Consider the following 21,610-nt stretch of genomic DNA (forward strand, 5'->3'; position numbering starts at 1 on the left):
ATAGTTATTTTGGGGTAGTAGGAAGGTGTCTCCTGAGATTAAATAAGCAACCTTTCCACCAGGTATTTTTTAGATTCCCTCCAAGGGAATGTAATTTCTTAGCTCCATCCCTAATGTTTGTACAGGCAGAAGCTGTCCATTATTAGAAAGAAGATCTTGCTATTAGACGATGCGTGGGGTTAGGAAGAGAGGGAGAAGGGGCTCTTTAGATTTCCCATGGATTTGACTCGCAGCCACTGCTAGTCCACATGGGATCTGCATGTCAGTTGGAAAAAGGCACCCTTTCTCAAGAGATGTACTGCCATCTGTTGGAAACATTGTCACCATGTAGAGGTTTGTTAGAACAAGATAAAGTGTCTCCCAGAAAAGTGTAATAAATCAACAAATCGATATTTTTTCAAGCAGACGGTGCTCCTTTGGGCCATGCAGTCCCCAGCCTGCACATCTGTGCCTGGGCTTAAATGGGGGAGAGAGTCCCACCTGCCAGGTTTGGAAGACTAGATGCTCTAGAACTGGGTGTGCACGCTAGCAGTCCCCTAGCCACATGTGACTATGTACATTTGCAATTGCCCGGCCTGTGTGGCTCAGTGGTTGAGCATTGACCTATGAACCAGGAGGTCATGGTTTGATTACCAGTCAGGGCACATGCCCAGGTTGTGGGCTTGATCCCCAGTAGGAGGCGTGCAGGAGGCAGCCAATCAATTATTCTCTCTCAACATTGATGTTTCTCTCTCTCTCCATCTCTCCCTTCCTCTCTGAAGTCAATAAAAATATATTTTTAAAAATTGCAATTAATTAAACACAATTGAAAATTCACTTCTTCAGTTGCACTAGGCACATTGCAAGCGCTCAAAGCCACACGTGCCTGGTGGATGCTATCTGACAGTGCAGCCAGAGACTATTGCCATCACTGCAAAATGTTCTATTGCATGGTGCTGTTTTAGGACAGTGCTGTTTTAGGACAGTGTCGGCAAAGGACGGTCTGGCTGGCTGCCTGTTTTTGTAAATAAAACAGCCACAGCTACATTTATTTGTTCATGCATTGCCTATGGTTACTTTGTTGAGTAGTTGCAACAGAGACCGTCTGGCTGGAAAAACCTAAAATATTTATTCTTTGGCCCTTTATAGAAAAAGCTTTGCAGACGCTGTTCTAGTGTGGCACTGCCAGCACGTCAGTGGGCATACGAGTCACTTGAGGATCTTGTTACAGAGCAGATTCTGATTCAGTAGGTCCTGGGCTGGGACCTGAGCCTCTGCATTTCTCCAAGCTTCCCGAGGATGGCGGGGCAGCTGGCCTGCAAACCGCACTGGGCAGCAGGTGTGGGGTGCCCAGTGTTCACCAGAAACGTGGCCTCTGTGCCGTTTTCTGTTGTTCAGTTGTTGTGTAGTCTCCTGAGCCTTTTCTCTTTCTGAAACCCCCATTCGCCCATATCCCCCACCCTCTCTCTTCTCCAGAGTAGACAGAGGGAGAGAAAGGAGGAGACTCAGGTAGCCAATTTAACAAATTATTAGCACCCCAAGTAGAGAAACTAGGGGAAGTTAGGGTTACTATGTTGATTCAAAATTGAAAAATTGTCTGATGGGTTTGTCTCTCGTTATTAGAGACTAGTGGCCTGGTGCACGAAATTCATGCATCGGGGGGGGTGTCCCTCAGCCCGGCTTGCACCCTCTCCAATCTGGGACCCCTTGGGGGATGTCTGACTGCTGGCAGTCAGACAACCCTCTCACAATCCGTGACCGCTGGCTCCTAACTGCTCACCTGCCTGCCGACCTGATCGCCCTTAACCACTCTGCCTGCCGGCCCGCTCGCCCCCAACTGCCCCCCCACCAGCCTGATCACCCCCAACTGTCCCCCACTGCCAGCCTGCTTGCCCCCAACTGCCCCCCTGCCGGCCTGCTCCCCCCCAACTGCCCCCCCACCAGTCTGGTCACCCCCAACCCTCCCCTCCTAGCCTGACCACCCCTAACAGCCTCTGCCTCGGACCCACCACCATGGCTTTGTCGGGAAGGACATCGGATGGTCTCCCTGAAGGTCTCCTGGTCTAATTAGCATATTACCCTTTTATTAGTAGAGATAATTGGTTGTAAAATCTGGAAATATGCCAGTGAGCTGGGGGCAAAAGAGAACGTGGGGGCTCCCGCCATGTCTGGGTAATGGGTTTTGACAGGCTCAGCTCCAAATTGTTCCCTAGGAAAAAAATGCCCCTTGGAGGAAGGCACAGCAGTGGGCGGTGCAGTGAACTGGGTCGCAGGCGATCTGAGTTTCAGACCTGGACTGAAGACTTGGGCAGGTCCCTTCCACCGCTTCAGTGGGCTGTACCTCTCTGAGTCTCCTTTCACAGCGAAGGACTCTGGAGAGTCTGATCAAGGTGAACTCGGGCTCAGGGTTAATCATGCACTGCTTTCCTAACAGAAAGGAAATCAAGACCCTGCAAGAGGAGCAGGATGAGATCACCCTGCATTTGAATCTCATCAAGTCCTCCAAGAACTTGGATCTGAATGAGAAAAACTACATGGAGCTGCGTTTCCTGCTGGAAACCAAAGAGGACTATGACTCCTTGATTAAATCGATGAAAATGCTCTTGGCTGAACTGGATGAGAAGGTATGGTCTTACTTTTAAAGGGCCAAACAGAACACAGAGCAAGGGGAAGGGGTATGAGAAGTACCCATGATGCCTTAGGGCAGATATAACACCCCTCCCATCTTCACTTTCCTAAATGTGACTGGTCACTCTCTCCACCACTATTGATTCCAGCTCTGTTGACCCATTTCTCCACCATGATCTCCAGTGCCTCCCCGCTGTACTTTAAATAAATTTCCAAATTCTTACTTTACCTCTAGGGATTGGCTAGAGGTAAAGTCCAGGTAAAATCCAAAATCTGACTAATATCAGTTGCAACACCAATCACTGATAGATATGAAGTATGAATGAGGAAGAAACCTTTCTTGTTTTAAATCACTGAGTTGGGGGGTGTTTATTACTGGAGCATAACCAAACATCATCTGACTGATGCAGTAAGAATTTGAAAATTTACTTGAAGTACAGTGAGGAGGCACTGGAGAACACAGTGGGGAAATGGACTAACAGAGCTGGGAGATCGATCAGGGGTTAAAGTGGTGGGTAACATCCATGGTGTGACAGTTAAGGATGCGTTTGGCTGCAAGTAACCTATAATACTCAAGAGGAATGTGGATCAAAAGGATATTTACTTATCAATTATTTTTTTAAAATATATTTTATTGATTTTTTACAGAGAGGAAGGGAGAGGGATAGAGAGTTAGAAACATCGATGAGAGAGAAACATCAATCAGCGGCCTCCTGCACACCTCCCACTGGGGATGTGCCTGCAACCAAGGTACATGCCCTTGACTGGAATTGAACCTGGGACCTTTCAGTCTGCAGGTTGACGCTCTATCCACTGAGCCAAACCGGCTAAGGCTCAATTATTTTTTTTTAAATAAAAACTGTGTTTAGCCCTAACTGGTTTGGCTCAGTGGATAAAGTGTCCGCCTGCGGACTGAAGGGTCCTGGGTTCGATTGCGGCCAGGGGCATGTACCTTGGTTGCAGGCACATCCCCAGTAGGGGTTGTGCAGGAAGCAGCTGATCGATGTTTCTCTCTCATCGATGTTTCTAACTCTATCCCTCTCCCTTCCTCTCTGTGAAAAATCAATAAAATATATTTAAAAAACCAAAAACAAAAAAACCCAAATTGTGTTTATATGTAGGAGACAGCTTGATTGTAGGTACAGAAAATTATAGAGGATTTTATAGCTGCATACCTTCCAGAGGGGCACTGGACAGTCACCAAGGATGGAGCACAGTTCTTGGATGTCTGGTGTGGTCTCAGATGTTGCAGGATGTGTGACATCTCCTGACCCACACATTAAGTGTGCAAGAGCCCCAAAACACTCCACCAGGTTACAGAAGGCCCTTTGTGGGGGAAATACCCGCTGGAAACTTTCTGTTGGGAACCATGGGTTAGGGCAGTGATTCCCAAAGTGGGCGCTACCGCCCCCCGGTGGGCGCTGCAGCGATCCAGGGGGCCGGTGATGGCCACAGGTGCATTTGGGGGCGATGAGTAACTGCTATTAAAATTTTTTAAAAATTAATTTCCAGGGGCTGAGTAATATTTTTTCTGGAAAGGGGGCAGTAGGCCAAATAAGTTTGGGAACCACTGGGTTAGGGTAAGGTGGAATTTATGCCCATAGGTGAGTGAAATTTACAGCAAAAACTCTAAATTGCCCTGGCTGGTTTGGCTCAGTGGATAGAGTGTCAGCCTACATACTGAAGGGTCCCAGGTTCGATTCAGGTCAAGGTCACTTACCTCAGTTGCAGGCTCCTCCCCATCCTGGACCCTGGTCGGAGCTCATGCAGGAGGCAACCAATCAATGTTTTCCTCTCACATTGATATTTCTCTCTTTTTCCTTCTCACTTCCACTCTCTCTAAAAGTCAATGGAAAACTATCCTTGGGTCAGGATTTAAAGAAACAAAACCAAAAACCTCTAAATTGCTTCATTTTACCCCAAACTGGCTAGGATTAAGTTGAATTGAGCATGTATCTGAGCAATTAAAATTCTATTTATAGAAAAAGAAATAACACTGCAGTTTTTGTTTTAGCACACTCAAGTGAGTTGAACTGTCGGATTTGTATCCATACAGATGTTAACACAGCTGGGTTTTCTTTCTTTTTTTTTTATTATCTTTTCAGATTAGTCAGATGGAAAAAAAAATTATAAACCAAAAACAGATCTTCACAAAAACACAGGAGTCCAATCACCCCCGGAAACTGCAAAAACAGATCCACATGCTAGAGACACGTTTGAATCTTGTACGTAAGGGGTTCTCCGCAGCTTTGCAAACATCTCTGCCTCCCTTTGCTCAGGGTAAAGAATGATGTCTGTGGAGCCATTAGCAGAATATATATACTCATTTAGTAGACAGGCTCAGGAGCTGGTGAACTAATGGTGTACGTCTAGATCAGGCAGCCTGTTAGAATTTACCCTCCACTCACTCTGTTCCACCCTCTCTGGTCCATCCTCTCTTGTTGGCCCATTGTTACCCAAGGTGCCTTTCTCCTTCTTGCTCTCTGCACCTTGGCACATGCGGATGCCCGCATACCCTCTACTCCTCCCCTTCCCTTCCCCCCTTTCTGGGATGCCTACTCTTAGTTCCCTGCTTCATAATCTCCTACTTGTTTTCAAGAAGTAGCTCAAATATTACCCTTCACCAGGCAGAACTAGTTAGACTTTCCTCCCCCATGCCAATCTGCTCATGCCTCCATTAGAGGGCGTGCCTTTTGGTTGTCATTGATGTCGCTGAGACATAGTAGGCATAGATTGGCGTACCTTGATAAAAAGAAAGTGGCGTTTCCTGATCGCCTTCAGTCTACTGTGATTTTGGCATTAAGCAGGATTTTGTTGCAAACTGGAATAAGCAAAAATAGCTAATGTATTGGTCATAGAAGTGAAAATTGTTAGAGAAGAAGTGGTACCTTCAGGCATAGGTGGATCTAGGTCAGCGGTTCTCAACCTGTGGTTCGCGACCCCTTTGGGGGTCGAACGACCCTTTCACAGGCATCGCCTAAGACCATCGGAAAACACCTATATAATTACATATTGTTTTTGTGATTAATCACTATGCATTAATTATGTTCAATTTGTAGCAGTGAAAATACATCCTGCATATCAGATATTTACATTATGATTCATAACAGTAGCAAAATTACAGTTATGAAGTAGCAACGAAAATAATTTTATGGTGGGGGGTCACCACAACATGAGGAACTGTATTAAAGGGTCACGGCATTAGGAAGGTTGAGAACCACTGATCTAGGTGCTCCAAATATGTCTTTAGGACACATTATCTGTCCATTTTTTTCTCTGGGTGGACGTCATTCTTGGGCGGCCTCCAACGTGAACAGACACCAGCAGAAAGGGAGTCTCTCTTCCCTAGGAGTTCAGACACAAGTCCCAGGGTTCCCATGGGGCCAGCCTGGGTCCCGTGCCCATCCCCGAATCAATCACTGTGGTCTGGAGTCACGTGGCTACCCTTGGACTGCATTCCTCCCTCTTCCCCCTTCTCCCATCAGACTGGGCAAAGCAGCCCTATCCAATGATGTGGTCTGAGATTGAGGGAGAAGTCCCCCTAGAAAAGCATAAAGAGCCCTAACCAGTTTGGCTCAGTGGATAGAGCATCAGCCTGCGGACTGAAGGGTCCCAGGTTTGATTCCGGTCAAGGGCATGTACCTGGATTTCAGGCACATCCCCAGTAGGAGATGTGCAGGAGGCAGCCGATCAATGTTTCTCTCTCATCGATGTTCCTAACTCTCTATCTCTCTCCCTTCCTCTCTGTAAAAAATCAATAAAATATAAAAATTTTTTTATTTATATTGATTTCAGAGAGGAAGGGAGAAGGAGAGATAGAAACATCAATGATGAGAGAGAATCATTGATTGGCTGCCTCCTGCACGCCCCCTACTGGGAATCGAGTCCACAACCCGGGCATGTGCCCTTGACTGGAATCGACACAACTGGGACCCTTCAGTCCCAGCAGTTCCACTGAGCCACACCGGCTAGAGCTGCACTATTTATTAACAACCCCAGTGAGGACAAAGGTGGTTAAGAATCAGTAATGCCTGGCACGGTGTGAAGCTCACAGTCGGTGCTCAGCAGACATCTATTGATTGAATGAATTAATAAACGCATACATGCTCTAATGATGACTTGTCTGTAGAGGTTGGCTTTTTGTTAGAGGTCTATCCAGATTTTCTATTTCTTCCCGAGTCAATTCAGTAGTGTCTTGCTTTTTTAACATTCTACAAAGCACAGGACAGCCCTTACCACAGTGCATCATCCAGCCCAAAATGTCAAGAGTGCTGAGTGTGAGAAGCTCTGCGTGAAAACAGCCCCATCCCAGCTTCTTTCCTGTCATCAACTTATTGAAGAGATCAGGTCAATTGTCCTGTAGAAAGTTCTACTTGCTGGACTTGGCTGATTGCTCCTCATGGTATCATTCAGCTTGTTTCCCTCACCCCTGTAATTACTGAAAACCAGAAGTTAGGTATAAACATAGGTGAGAAATTTGAAATCCAAGAAAAGTAACTTGTCAAAGGCCACTGAGCCAGTTGGTGGCCAACTTAAGCCTCTCACCCAGTGCTCCAAGCCACTGTCCTTTGGGCCTGGGGTGGGAGGCTGGGGGAAGACCTCCCAACTCTCCGGCTGCTTTTTGGAAGCTTATGCCCTAGGAACGAGCCCTGTTTTGAAGCACACCCCTCCCCACAGGTCACCATGAACTTTAACAAGATGCTGACCACCAACACTAAGCTCCGCAAGGAGATTGAGGACCTACGGTTTGAGAAGGCAGCTTATGACCACGCCTACCAGCAGCTCCATGGGCGCCTGTTAACGCAGAAGAAAATCATGAATGAGGCCATTGAGCAGTCCGCTCAGGCCTATGAGCAGAGGTGGGCTGAGGGGGAGACCCTCGGGGGAAAAAAGGTCTCTTAGACCCCTGCTGAGCATCTAATGTCCTACTCTGGGCCACCACTGCCTCCTGTGCTTATGTGTTGAGGAACCTTAAATCATCATCATAACTCTAAGCGCTGACTGTGTGCCAAGCCTGATACTAGGTGCTTTGGGGAATATCTCAGCCCTCACAAATGCCATAGGAGTTACACCCCCATTTTATAGACCAGGAAGTGGAGGCTTAGAGATGCCAAAATACCGGAGATCCAGATAACTGGCAGATCTGAGATTCAAAGCTCTATGCCATATTATCTCCTTCAGGTGCCCCTGCCTCTAGTCCTAGGGGTCTCTCTTAGTCTCCCGGCTTTACCCTCACAGGGCCAAAAGACGTATAGTTTAGCAGTGAAGAGCACATGTTTTGGAGTCAGTGAGGTCTGGGTTTGAATCCTGGCTCTAACACTACTATATTGTCATAGGACCTCTTTGGGTGGTAGTGAGGATTAAATAATATATATGTATTAAGGAGTTGCTGGGACATAGTAATTGACAAGTGGTGATGATGATGATGGTGATAATGCTGATGGTGGAGGTGACGATGGTGATGTGTGTTCTGGTGGTGATGAAAGAAGAAGAATTTCCTGGGGGTGGTCTAGACTTGGTAGCTCCTGTCATTCAGGTAAAGAGGGTTGCTCCTCCCACTCCCTGATGGAAAGAAGTGGTGGTCATTGGCAGAAAGTCCCTCTGGGCTGGCAGGGAGAGGGCGGATCCTCTGGACACTCAGGCTCTGTGCCCCCTTCACCCAGACTGGAAGCCACCGCTCGAATGGCTGCCATGAAGGATCGCCAGCAGAAGGACATCTCTCAGTACAACCTAGAGATCCGAGAGCTGGAGCGTGTCTATGACCACGAGACCAAGCTCAAATCCTTCCTGCTCATCAAGCTGAATGATCGGATGGAGTTCGAAGAGCAGGCCAAAAAGGAAGGTACACGCTCCTGAGGCAGAGGGACCAGATGGTAAACCAGGCTGAGAAGTTTTAGCTTCGACTCAGCAACCATGGAGAGCCACAGCATGTCAAGGGCTCATGTGACCAGAGGTGCCTGGAAAGATCCTTCTAATTGCCACATGGGGACCACATCAGAAAGATAAGACTGAGTTCAGGAGAGTAGGAGCTATTGCAGGTATCCAGGCCGGAGAGAGCAAGGTTTAGAGAACTTTTTTGGTTCTGATTTCATGAACCCGCCAAGTTCTGAGCCTGTCTCAGGCCTCTGTCCCCAGGGCCTCCTTGAATTTCATCCTGCTCAGATGTCTCATCCTTTGAGAGGACTTCCCTGACCATCCAGCTCCCCATCACAGCACCTCCATTCTCAGACCACAATGGTAGTTATTGGATTTCTTTTTCTTTTTACTTGGCTCTCTTCTTTTTGTCTGATTCCCCCACCAAAGCTCCATGGGGCAAAGTTTTTGTACTCACAGAGCCCTACTCAGTGTCTGGCACATAGTAGGTGTGCAGTTAAGATATTTGTGAAGCAACTAAGGAGTGAAGTTTTCCCATCTCCTGGGAAAGCCTCGCATCCTCCCCAAGGCACAATAATTATAAACACAGAACACATCTCTGCTGGGCACGGCACTGAGCGCCTTCCTTTTCACACTCATATCACTGGCTTTTCCTTTCTAGCTCTCAAGCCAAAGAAGGCCAGGAGGAAGAGCAAGGGTGAGAGTTTTGAGAGCTACGAGGTGGCCCACCTCCGGCTGCTGAAGCTGACTGAGAATGGGAACGTGAATGACCTCATTGAGGAATTTCTGGCCAAGGAGGAAAAGAACTTTGCCCGGTTCACGTATGTCACAGAGCTCAACAATGACATGGAGACGATGGAGAAGAAGACTGAGAAAATCCAGGTCAGAGCCATTCTTTACAAAAAAAATATTTTTAATTGATTTCAGAGATGAAGGGAGGGAGAGAGAGGGAGAGAGGGAGAGGGGAAGAGAGAGAGAGGAAGAGAGAGAGAGAGAGAGAGGAGAGAGAAACATCAATAATGAGAAGGATTCATTGATCAGGTGCCTCCTGCATGCCTCACGCTGGGGATCAAGCCTGCAATCCGGGTATGTGCCCTGACCAGGAATTGAACCGTGACCTCCTGGTTGGTAAGTTGACACTCAAACACTCAGTCACTGAGCCATGCCGGCTGGGCAGGGCCACTCTTCTTTCCTAAGCCTGAGACCGGCCCGCCCCCACAGCAGCCTTAACCACTGGGGGCTCTTTGGAACACTCTTTCAGATGCTCTGCAACAAAAAGGGCCTCAAGGGCAAATCAATTCAGGAAACACTACATTTCCCCCAATGTCCTGCCTGCATTTTCAACCTTTCTGGAATTGGTATTTGCCTTTCAATTGATACACACACTTAATGTGGTCATGTCCCCTCACTCCAAGTGACATCTAGTATCCATGTCATGTTTTATAATCCAGGGTTCAGTAAACTATAGCCATGGCCAAATATGGCCTGTGGTCTATTTTTGCATAGCCCGTGAGCTAAGAATGGTTTTTATATATTTAAAGGGGTATAAAAAATAAGAATAATATATAAGACAGACCATACGTGGCCTATAAATCCTGAGAAATCTATCTGGCTCTTTGCCTCAAAAGCTTGCTGCCTTCTGTTAATCAACAGCTTCACACAATTGAGAGGAGATGGTCAATTCATCTTGGAGAGACTTGATGTCCATGAGCACAGTAAATGCTCTGCCAAGTCCTTTGGTGAAGAAACCTGGTTGCCTTCGTTGAACCTGTCATTTCCCAAACTTAATTGGCTCCCTGGGCTACTTATTCCCCAGAGCATACATAAACAGCCTTTGGGAGCTTGTTTGGAGGTTCTAGCAGGGGAGCGCAGCTACTTGTATACCCTTGACCAAAGACCGATCCTCTCCTTGCGGGGGAAGGTCCTCCGAGCGCGCAGCTTCGGGAGGGACGAACATGGATCGGTGGGGGAGGAGGGGGACACCCGCCTAGCCAGCCAGATCAGCCCAATCAACCCTGACGATCAATGGGGTGACAGATGTCGCAGCCAGATCGCCCTCACATCCCATAAACAGCCTTTGGGATGTCTACAAAGGGCAGAGTCTAAACTCAGGGTGACACACTCCAGGCTCTTCAAAATGTAGCTTCAACCTGCCCCTGCAGGCTCCGCCCCCATCACGACCCCCAAGGCTCCCTCTGCAGCTGCCAGCCCCAGCTGTGCCAGGCATTTCCCTCCCCAGAGGCTTTCCGTGTGCTGCTTCCTCCTCCCCGTCCCCTTGCCCTTCTTCTGATGAAATACTGCACATTAGTCCCTGCCCTGCACAAATGTCATCTCCTCAGGGAACTTATTCTTCCCTCTGAGGTCTCAGTGTTCTGTTTATATGACTAGAGGAGCCACTTCCTTTTGTAATGTCACTGTTTCCTGAGTGTGGGGCTTGTGTAAGTAGATCATAGCTAGAATGTATAGGTGGAACTTGTAATTTACCAGCGATGAATTGATTTGATTTGATTTAAAAAATATATATTTTATTGATTTTTTACAGAGAGGAAGAGAGAGATTTTTTACAGAGAGGAATAGAGAGTTAGAAACATCGATCAGCTGCCTCTTGCACACCTCCTACTGGGCATGTGCCTGCAACCAAGGTACATGCCCTTGGCCGGAATCAAACCTGGGACCTTTCAGTCCGCAGGCCGATGCCCTATCCACTGAGCCAAACCGGTCAGGGCGCGATGAATTGATTTTAATGAGGATTAGGAAAAATGTAGCTTGCAGAGCAAACTTGTGACTTGGATATTATTAGTGTGATCAGTAATAATAGTAAACAAATAATGATCAACATATTAAAATAAAGTTTGGTTAAATTACAGACTATTCAGAGATAATAGTAGGTTGATAGATAATAATAGTACAGGTGGCATGCAGAAATGGCGGAAATGGAGGGGTTGTATCAGTTAGGGTTGTCCCAGGAAACAGATGGCATGCCCCAAATGGGTAAATTGAGGTGAGTTTTTTAAAAGGGACTATTTACAAAGAAAATTAAGAAGGGAGAGTGCAGGACCAGCAAGAGGAGAGGGGTCCAGAACTGGTGAAGGGAGGGAGCAGTTTCTGGAATCAGGAGCGAGGTGTGTGGAGAAAGCTGTCTGTGTGCCCTTCCTGGAGGGATGTGGCCAAAGTAGTGACCTGCCAAGGAGTGGGGAAATACCCCCAACCTCACTCTCCTGCCCTGTAATCTCCAGCTGGTGTCTCTCATTGGCTAGGCCCAACCCGAGCCAGAAGGCAGGAAGGTAGATTCTGGGAGAGATGGAGAATGTCCAGCTCACAGTGTATTCCCTCTGCATTCCTGCTGCCCAGGAAGGCCCGGAACACAATGGGAGGCACATTTAGTAATGGTTCCCAAACAGTAATTGACCTTGACCTTCCCATTCACCTTGAGGGTGCTCTCCTGTCCTCCATTTGCCACACAGACTGCCTCTGGCATTAGGACGAATGTGTCTGATGAAGATGGCCAGATTCTCACCCTCTCTGGGCCTCAGTCTCCTCATCTGTAGAGTGACTTCTTGCACTAGAGCAGTAGTTTCCAAGCTTTTATAAAAAATCTACAGAACATTTTTGTTTAAACTCAGGTTCTGAGGAAACACCAGTAGAGAAACAGATAAAATGGAGCAGTCCCCGATGAAAGGGGTGGAGGTGGATGGGTGATTGGAGGAGGTGCCTGAGACTTAACCTTTTGGCTTTCTTGTGGCATCTCTGCTCAAACTAGGGCTCAGGTTAAAAAAAAAAAAAAAGGTAAAAACAAATAGGACCCCTACCTGGAGGGTTGTGGTTAGAGCGATAGGTAGGGCTAGTTCCCCAACAGGATGTATGCAGCTTTCCTTTTTTTTTTTTTTTTTGGCTTGGTCTCCCCCAGCCCCATATTAAAAAATTTATTAGCTGCTAGCATTTAAAAATGAAACTCTGGGTTTCTGATTTCTCTTGGAAAATCATATTTGACAACTCCTGTCCACTTTCGCTTGGGAAGCTTAGTCCCCTGCCCCTATCATCCCCCAAGCCTGCCCTCTTTCAGCCAGACCAGCTGGGTTTGAGTTTGCGATCTCCCGTGTAGGTGCTTCACCACTCCCCTCTGGTGGCCATGTGCAGTATTGCAGGGACGGTCTTGGAATACAAAGAGATCTGAAGGAACATGGAAGGATGGCCTGGGAGTTGGCAGGACCCCGAATCCTTATTTTCCAGGAAGGAGCACCTTCCTAGTCCCAGTGGGGTGACAGAGACAAGCCATAGAGAGGGATTTGAGGAAACTGACCTGGCCAGGAAATGGTTCCCAACAGATTGACCTAGATCTTCCCCATTCCCCATGATGTACTTACTCTTTGCTACACAGCTTGCCTCTGGCATTAGGGCGGGCTGTGTCTGATGAAGAAGGGCAGGTCCTTGCCCTCTCCGGGCTTCAGATTTTCCATCTGTAGAGTGATGTTTGCACCAGAACAGTAGTTTCTGAGCTTCTTTTTGAAGTTACCGAAGTGCCTTTGGGGGCTTAAATAGAGCTGCAAATGCTTGTTGAATAAATCCTGAAAACTCTGCTTTCCAATGGGAAGGCTTAATATGTTAAAAATCTTAGAAGAGAAAGATATGCTCATTATAGAAAATTTGGAAACTACCTAAGGATAAAAAGAATTTTAAAAATCGCCCATTATTCTATTGCCTAAATACAATCATTTTGAACTGTTTTCTTCCGATCTTTTTTGGTGATGCTTTAAAAACTTAACATAGTTATTATCTATAATGTCAACATATTATGCATAAAGTTGTATATTATAATTGAAAAAGTGTTCTTTTGGGTTATTTGTTCATCTGGCAAGTTATTTGTTAAACACCTTCTATATGCCAGACACTGTTCTGGGCACTGGTAATATGTCTGTGAGCAAGGTTTCAAAAAGCTCTTCCTTCATGGAGCTTCTTTTCTGCCAGGGAGAAACAGACAAAAAACAACAAGTCCAACAAACACATAACTGATAGAGTTTATTAGAAAGTGAGAAACGTGTATAAAAAGATACAGTGGAGCATGTGAAGAGAGGGATTCTGGAGTCAGGTGAGGGCATGGCCATTGAGAAGTTAAGCTTAATCAGACTTGTAGGTGAGGGAATAAGCTGTGCAAATCTTTGGGGGGGAGGGATGACTATTCCAGGTAGAGAAAACAGCGGTGCAAAGGTCCTGGGGCAGGAGAGTGCAAGCAGGCTAGGGTGCCTGGAATGGAGAGAGAGAGATGGGGTGGGGGGTGAGGTTCGAGAGGGGAGGGATGCTATGGGTGCTGGGCAGAGTATATTTCCAGAAGAGTTTTTGGCAGTCACGCTGAGAAACAAGAGCCGTGGGAGAGTTCTGGGCAGAAGAGGAATGCCACCTACTCAGGTTATGTACGAAATACTAAAAAGTATAAATGGAAACCCCAAATCAAGAAGCATCCCATCACCTGGGCATGGCATTAGTTAATCTTTTGGAAGATTTCTTTTTTGGGTTACTCTTTTCCCTTTAAAGATGGGAAACATAATCTACATGCCTGTGGGAAAAGGTAATCCAAGAGCATATAAAGTTTCCAGGTGATTCTGGTTCATGCTAGAGCTTGAGAACCGCTGCTCGAAGCTGCCTGTCCATTACAGTAGCCACTCACTCCATGTGGCGATTCAGTTCCTCAGTGGCACTAGCACATTTCAAGTACTCAGTACCCACGTGTGGCTGGTGGCTGCAGCACTGGATGATGCAGACAGGGCATTTCAACCATCACAGAAAATTCTATTGACCACACTGTTCTAGACACTTATCCAGAAAAAAATGAGCCATCCACCCTCCTATTCTCGCAATGTTTTCTTTTTGTTGTTGTTGCTGACTACTGCAGTATTCTTTTTAAAAAATATACGTTTTATTTATTTTAGAGAGAGAGGGGGATAGAGAGATAGAAACATTGATGAGAGAGAGAAACATCAATTGGCTGCATCCTGCATAACTCTTACTGGGGATCGAGCCCACAACCTGGGCAGGTGCCCTGACCGGGAATTGAACCAGTGACCTTTTGGTTCATGGGTTGACACTCAACCATTGAGCCACACTGGCCGGGCCCTCACCTTTTTTAAATTAGGAAACCTCCAGGGCTATAAGAGGGACTCAGGGGTTCTGGGCTCCTTGGATTGGATCATTTAAATCCTCACAAACTCCTGGAGGCACAGTCTGATTTCCAGGTGTGGGGGGGAGGGGAGCACCCACTTTTTTCATGGTCTGGTTTTTCTCTCAAGCAGAATGAGATCATCCACTTGCAATCCGAGCAGAAAACGTCTGATGATAATGACCTCTCTGTCATGAGTCAGCTGGAGGTAAGACCAGGGTGGGAAGGAAGGGACACAGGAGTTTCCGTTGTCTGTCTGTCTGTCTGTCTGGCAGCCTGTCAGTTGGTTCCCAGGAGAAGTAAGAAACCTGCCCTGTGACTCTCTACTGGCCTGAGTCACATCTTGGCAGATCTGACCCTTTGTCACAGGCAGCCTCTGCTACAGGTATTGCTGCAGAATTTTGTCCCTAGGGCCACTGTGTCCATTAAAGACTCCCCCACTTCAGGAAGCCTAGCCCAGGCCCTTGCAACTGTAAATTTATCCCAGGTTGGCAAATTGCAGACAGATATCTGCCTCAGTCTTTTTTCTCTCCCTTGTCCTGGCTGTAATCAATCAATAATAGTTATTACAAACATAACTTGAGCAAGTACTACATATCAGGTATTAGGCTAAGTGCTTTGCTTACACTCTCATTTAATCCTCACAGCGGCCCTATGAGGTAGGTGCAGCATTTTACAGGTGAGGAAACTGAGGTTCAGAGAGGCAAAGTCACTTGACCAACATCATGGAGCTGGAATACTGTATGAGCTTTGCGTTGTACTAGTATTTAGCTGCCAATAACACCGACCCAAAATAACTGGGGCCTAATCAAGATGGAAGTTTATTTACTTCGTTAAGAAATAAGACTGAAGTCATGATGTCACCAGGGACCCAGGTTCCTCTTTTTTGTTTTGCCATCCTTAGTGTGTGGCTCACATTCCCAAGGATGCCTCTTAGTCGTGAGGATGAGTATGGCTGCCGATGGTCCAGCCATAACATGGTTGAGTCAGCCAGCTTGAAAGTTCTTTCCCGGAAGTCTCAGCCAATGACTTCTGTGTTTACACCTCACTGGCCATTCCTATTGCCAAGGAGAGTTGGAAATACAATTTTTAGCTGGGCACATGGCCACCCTAAATACAATCAAGGTTTTGTTATCCAGGTATAAAGGGAGAATGGATACCAAACATCTGCCAAAGATGTGAATTCAGACAGTTGACTTTAAAGCCCTCTTATAATCCAATGGTTTCTGGCCCAGGAACTGTGTTCCTAGCTCATTTCCCTTCTCTTCTCTGGGGCTTCTTTCTGTTCTTGGCACATGCACCTGGTAGACAGCTATGGCGGTGCCATTCTCTAGTGAGCCACTGGGGGGAAGCAAAGCACACGCTGCCCATTGAGCTGCTGCCGCTCAGAGGCCTTCCCAGGAGTCCAGGTGTGAGGAGTTCCACTTCCAGGCAGGACCCAAGTCCAAGGAGACCCTTCCCACGCTGGGCACAGACTTGCAGTCCCATGTCCTCGGCTTTGGGTCCCCCAACGTCCAGGTGGTTTCTTGAGGTTGGGGTTAGTGCTGCTCTGCATCTCTGGGCTTTGAAGGCCTAAAGGGGGGCAGCTTAGCGAAGCTGGGCTCACCAGGCAACCCCAAGCATCTCTCCCACCATCAGCTGTTGGTTCCTTTGGCATTAAAGGGCCTTCTGGAGGCTTTTCAAATGCAAAAACAGGATAATTTGTCTTAATAGCCCCCGGCTTTCTTAGTTCTGCTCCCATCTGCTCTATTCTTGGAGCCTTGCCACACACCTTCCATTTTGTCATCTCCAGCCCCTCTGGGAGAAAAGGTGGGGCCAGTCTTTGATGGGAGGGTTTTGCATAGGAGTTAAGCAACTCGGCCTTGGAAACAAATGCTTGGCTATAACTCTCAGGAAAGTCACTTCCTAACTGTGTGACTTTGGGAAAGTGATTCAACCTCTCTTAGCCTCAGTTTTAACACCTGTAAAGTGGGGGTAATAATTGTTCTCACTTCATAGGACCGTTACTATCACCTCGTTACTAATAATTGTCCAAGTGAAGAGTTGAACCCAAGGTCAGGTACTTAGACAACTTGATACAGGAGAGCTAAAAACAAGTTTACTTTTCTTCTCTGACCTCAATATTCCTCATCTGAAAACTGGGTCAGTGTTGTGAGGATGAGTTGAGATGATGCGTGTAAAATGCCTGGAACCTTTTAGGTGTTGGACACATATTATCACTATCACAATAGGCTTTTTAAAGAAAATGTGAACTTTTTCAAAAATATTTTTTTTGTTGACTTCAGAGAGGAAGGGAGAGGGAGAGAGAGATACAAACATCAGTGATGAGAGAGAATCATTGACTGGCTGCCTCCTGCACGTCCTGCACTGGGGATCGAGCCTGCAACCCAGGCATGTGCCCTTGACTGGAATCGAACCTGGGACCCTTCAGTCCACAGGCAGATGCTCTATCCACTGAGCCAAACCAGCTAGGGCAAATTGTGAACCTTTGATGCACCTTTAGAAAGAGAGGGCAGCTCTTGCTGAACTATGAGAAAAGTGCAGTCCTGGGCACTGAACATTCTAGTAGCTAGGACAGGAAGCTGCCTGGTGCAGTGGTTGAGAGACTGTTGGAATCCTGGCTTCCCTTTCCTGGCTGTGTGTCTCAGAGCCTCAGTTTCTTCACCTGGAAAATGGGTGTGCAGGGAGGGTTGACCCCTTGGAATAATTACCTGGGACAGAGCCCTGGGGAACGGGGTGGGTCCTTACAGGGCCCCCTTTTACCTTTGCAAGTTGAGGACTCAGAGGGCGATGCTGGAAGCGGTGGAGCACTCAACCGAGTGCATTGATTCTCAGCCTGGGCTGAAGTCAGAATCACCTCGGAGGCTTTAACATTCCCGATGCCCAGGCTGCACCCCAGATCAGTGACTCTGAATCTGACACTGTATTTGTCTGTGCAGCAAATACATATATTATATATTTTTTAATTGATTTCAGAGAGGAAGGGAGAGGGAGAGAGAGAGAGAAACATTAATGATGAGAGAGAATCATTGATCAGCTGCCTCCTGTACGCCTCCCACTGGGGATTGAACCCTGACCTCTTGATTCATAAGTCAAAGCTCAACCACTGAATCATACACCAGCTGGGCTGCACAGCAAATATTTTAAAGCTCCAAGGTGATATTAACTTGAAGGCAAGATTGCGATCCAGTGGACTCTAGGAGGTTCTTAAACTTCACTGGGCGTTAGAGTCGCCTGGAGGTTCGTTAAAACACAGATTGCCAGGCCACACCCAGAGCCTCTGGTTTAGTCTGCACTGCAGCCCCATAACTTGTATTTCTAACAAATTCCCCATTGAAGCTGAACTGCTGGTCCTGGGACCCCATTTTGAGAACCACGGGGCTCGAGCAATGTTTTAGCCCGTGAGTGCTGAAATTAGTTTGTTGGACTGCAACCAGCATTTAAAAAAATAATGAGACAGAATAGAAAAGAAAGTATTAGAACACACAATAAGAATATTGATTTGTGAAACTTTAATTTCATTTGATTAGATCATATATATGAATACACACACATACACATACATATGTAGGTAGGTAGATAGGTAGGAATTAGGCCGCAAATATAAAATATATTTCTTCCTGTGGGTTATAATTTTTAATAAATAAGTCACCAGCTTTCAATTAAAAAAAACAAAGCAACTAACCCACGCCCTAGCTGGTTTGGCTCAGTGGATAGAGCGTCGGTCGGCCTGTGGGCCAAAGGGTCCCGGGTTCGATTCCATCAAGGGCACATACCTTGGTTGCAGGCTCCTCCTTGGCCCAGGCCTGGACCCTGGTTGGGGCTCATGCAGGAGGCAACCAATCGATGTGTTTCTCTCAGATCGATGTTTCTCTCTGTCTTTCCCTGTCTCTTCCACTCCTCTAAAAATCAATGGAAAAATATTCTCAGGTGAGGATTATTAAAAAAACACACAAACTAACTAACTACCCAGTACACATGTAGATATACATACATTAGGTATACAATACATACATACATTATGTATACAATAAAACTTACATTGAATAATATCCTATTACCTGCAATTTATTCTAGTATTTTTCTCTTTCTTTTCTGTTCTACTCCACTTTTAAATGCTGACTGAGGCTCATTAATTGATCTTGCACCCCCTTCGAGGTTTGAAAACTTGCAGTTTGGAGACCCTGGCCCCAGAGGGTCCTGAACCCTCATCCCCACTGAAAATCTTTAGGGGGGGGCTGAGCCCAAGGTGGCAGCCTGGCTGACCTGGGGTGGGAATCGGGGTCTGCCACCAGGAGAAACTAAAGAAGACCACGGAGGAGGCAGATATGTATGAGAACAGCTACAAGGAGATCCAAAAGACCTTGGAGCAACTCAGGAGTTCAGTGGAGGACCTTTTTAAGAAAATAAATTGTGATTCCACCAAGATCCTGGTGCAGTTAGGGGAGACAGGGAAAGTCACCGATATCAACCTTCCACAGTACTTGGGTGAGTCAAGCTGGGGCCCGTTAAAATCTTAGGAACCATTTCCAGAGCTTTCTGTAACCAGGCGTGAGGACTTGTTCTTGTTTGTTTGTTTGTTTTTGTGGCAGTAAGTCTGGTGGTAAAGCATGTGGGCACTAATGCTCGCCTGCCTGGGTTCAAATCCTGGTTGTACTCTTATAAGCTGTGTGACTTTGGGCAACTTTCTGAACCTCTCTGTGCTTTAGTTTTTTCATCAAAAGAAAGAAAGAAGTGATCTTTATTAGGGCAGGACTGCCAGTTTGTTGATACTGGATTTTTCCTTCCAAGCATCCACAGTCTACCACAGTCCCTGGCTTAGTAGGCATCCAATAATCATTTGTAGAATGAATGAATGACTCTGGAGACTGCACAGGGCTATGTAACACAGGGGAAAGGGCAGCTCCCCGAACCCAGACAGATCCGGGAAACATTCCTGAAGGTGGCAGGGCCTGACCTGGGTCTTAAAACTCCAGTAGGGGTGCTTCAGGGAAGGTGTAGTGAAAGCATTTTAGGCAGAAGGAACAGCATGAGCAAGGCCTGAGGTCTGAGACAGAGAGAGCACTGAGGAAATATCAGTACTTTAAAGCAGGGCAGGCCCAGGCTTCCAATTTTTACTGTAACCCAATGTTCCTCAACCTTCTTTTTATTATCACCTTCTAAGGAGCCTTTTTAGATATTCTTTCCCTGATTGCTCCATCCTCATAAAAACTTAATACACTAAATTATAAAAGTATAGTATAAAGTATGAAAGTATAAAGCACACATATACATACAGGTCATAAACAGATATAAGGATAGCTGTTTATGTCCTGTATGTATATGCGTGCTTTATACTTTATAGCGGGGGCGGGGGGACCTTTTTCTCTGCCCAGAGCCATTGGCCATTAGATATTTATAACAGCATTCTCGGGCCATACAAATTATCAGCTTACTAGTAAACATTAGCCTGCTATATTCGGTCATTTAATTAACTCACCCCTAATGCCTTGGCCGGGCCAGACCAAATGATTTCACCCATGGGCCACACATTCCCCACCCCTACCTTATAGAGTCAGTTTACTTTTTGCTTCTCAAGAACCAAATTTTACCTTTTTGGGGTGATACTTGCCCCCTTAAGAATGCATGGTGTAACCCAAGAGAAAGCCATTGTCCGTATAAGAGCGCACGGCAGCCCCCACTTCCTATTCCTTCCCTTCCTCTCCAGCGGGGGGCACCACCCCGAGATGCCCCTCTTGGTGGTGATCTTGATCGCCTCGTTTCCCCCCAGCCATTATTGAAAAGAAGACCAACGACCTGCTGCTGTTAGAGTCCTTCCGGCGGTTGCTGGACATGGAAGAGGCAGACACCGAGACCCTGCCCACCTTCAGCAACCCTTTCCGGGGCAGCTCTGCCCTCCTCAAGATCCCAGAACCCATGAAGGTCAACCCCCCAGTGCTCAGGGCTGACCCCTTCACCGACAGGTTGGATGAAGGTGAGTTCTCTTTCTACCCGGATCTGCCCAGGTCGCTGGGTCAAGGCTCCTTGGAAGTCTGCAGTCAGGAGAGTCTGCAGTGTTGGGCCTCAGTTTCCCCCTTTTTATGAGCCCATCGCTTTCATCCGGTACCTTCTTGGCTGTGGCCACTTGACATGGTTCCCTTAGGGATGCTTTTCCCTGTGGCCCAATGGCCTCGCCGCAGATCCTGACGTTTACTTATCCTGGATATATTTTAAAATCACAACTGTTTTATGGCCATTTAAAATGAATCTTAAGCCCTAGCTGGTTTGGCTCAGTGGCTGGAGTGTCGGCCTGCGGACTGAATGGTCCCAGGTTCAATTCCAGTCAAGGGCTCGATCCCCAGTAGGGGATGTGCAGGAAGCAGCCAATCAATGATTCTCTCTCACCATTGACGCTTCTATCTCTCCCTCTCTGAAATCGACAAAAATACATTTAATAAAATAAAATGAATCTTAAAATATCCAAAATTTCCAAATTGGCAGATTAGGGGCTCACAAGATCTCATCTCTCACCCTCACCCTATGCTCTTGAGTCTCACTCCACCCACGACCTCCCTTGGTCCCTCCCCATCCAGAAGCCTTCCATTGACCTTCCTTCCTTTCAGAGTTCATGATGCTCCCCCTTCATGGCGAGGGGGGTGAGGAACCAGCCCTTCTCCCTGAATCTGGGGATAAAATCGGCCCCACTTGGTTTGGGGAGGGCAGTTTGGCAGCATGTATGGGAAGCCTGAGAAGTGGATACACCCCTTAAGCCTGTAATCTCAACTGTGGGAATTGGTCATCCAGGAAAAACGTATTCGGGGGTCTAAGATGAAGGTGGTAGGATATTCACTGCAGCCCCAAACTGGAAATGACTGAAATGCCCACTCATTAGAGATTGGCTAAAGAAGTTACCATTCACCCCACATACAATGGGCTACCACACAGCCACTAAAAAGAATGTGATGGTATATAATATATCTATATATTCAGTGGTTCTCA

The 21,610-nt window shown here is 46.8% G+C and overlaps 1 protein-coding gene across 1 annotated transcript in view; it reads left to right on the top strand.

Moving 5' to 3' along the window:
• CCDC63 (coiled-coil domain containing 63) overlaps positions 1-21,610 on the top strand; it is a 24,485-nt gene that overhangs the window by 1,509 nt on the left and 1,366 nt on the right. The window contains exons 2-9 of the mRNA XM_023762685.1: positions 2,414-2,603; positions 4,713-4,832; positions 7,285-7,466; positions 8,271-8,449; positions 9,143-9,363; positions 14,766-14,840; positions 18,928-19,120; positions 20,403-20,606. Of these exons, the coding sequence (XP_023618453.1) occupies positions 2,414-2,603; positions 4,713-4,832; positions 7,285-7,466; positions 8,271-8,449; positions 9,143-9,363; positions 14,766-14,840; positions 18,928-19,120; positions 20,403-20,606 (1,364 nt within the window). The remainder of the gene's footprint in view (positions 1-2,413; positions 2,604-4,712; positions 4,833-7,284; positions 7,467-8,270; positions 8,450-9,142; positions 9,364-14,765; positions 14,841-18,927; positions 19,121-20,402; positions 20,607-21,610) is intronic.

The sequence above is a fragment of the Myotis lucifugus genome, unplaced genomic scaffold (assembly GCF_000147115.1).
Source record: "Myotis lucifugus unplaced genomic scaffold, Myoluc2.0 scaffold_256, whole genome shotgun sequence".
Lineage (NCBI taxonomy): Eukaryota > Metazoa > Chordata > Mammalia > Chiroptera > Vespertilionidae > Myotis > Myotis lucifugus.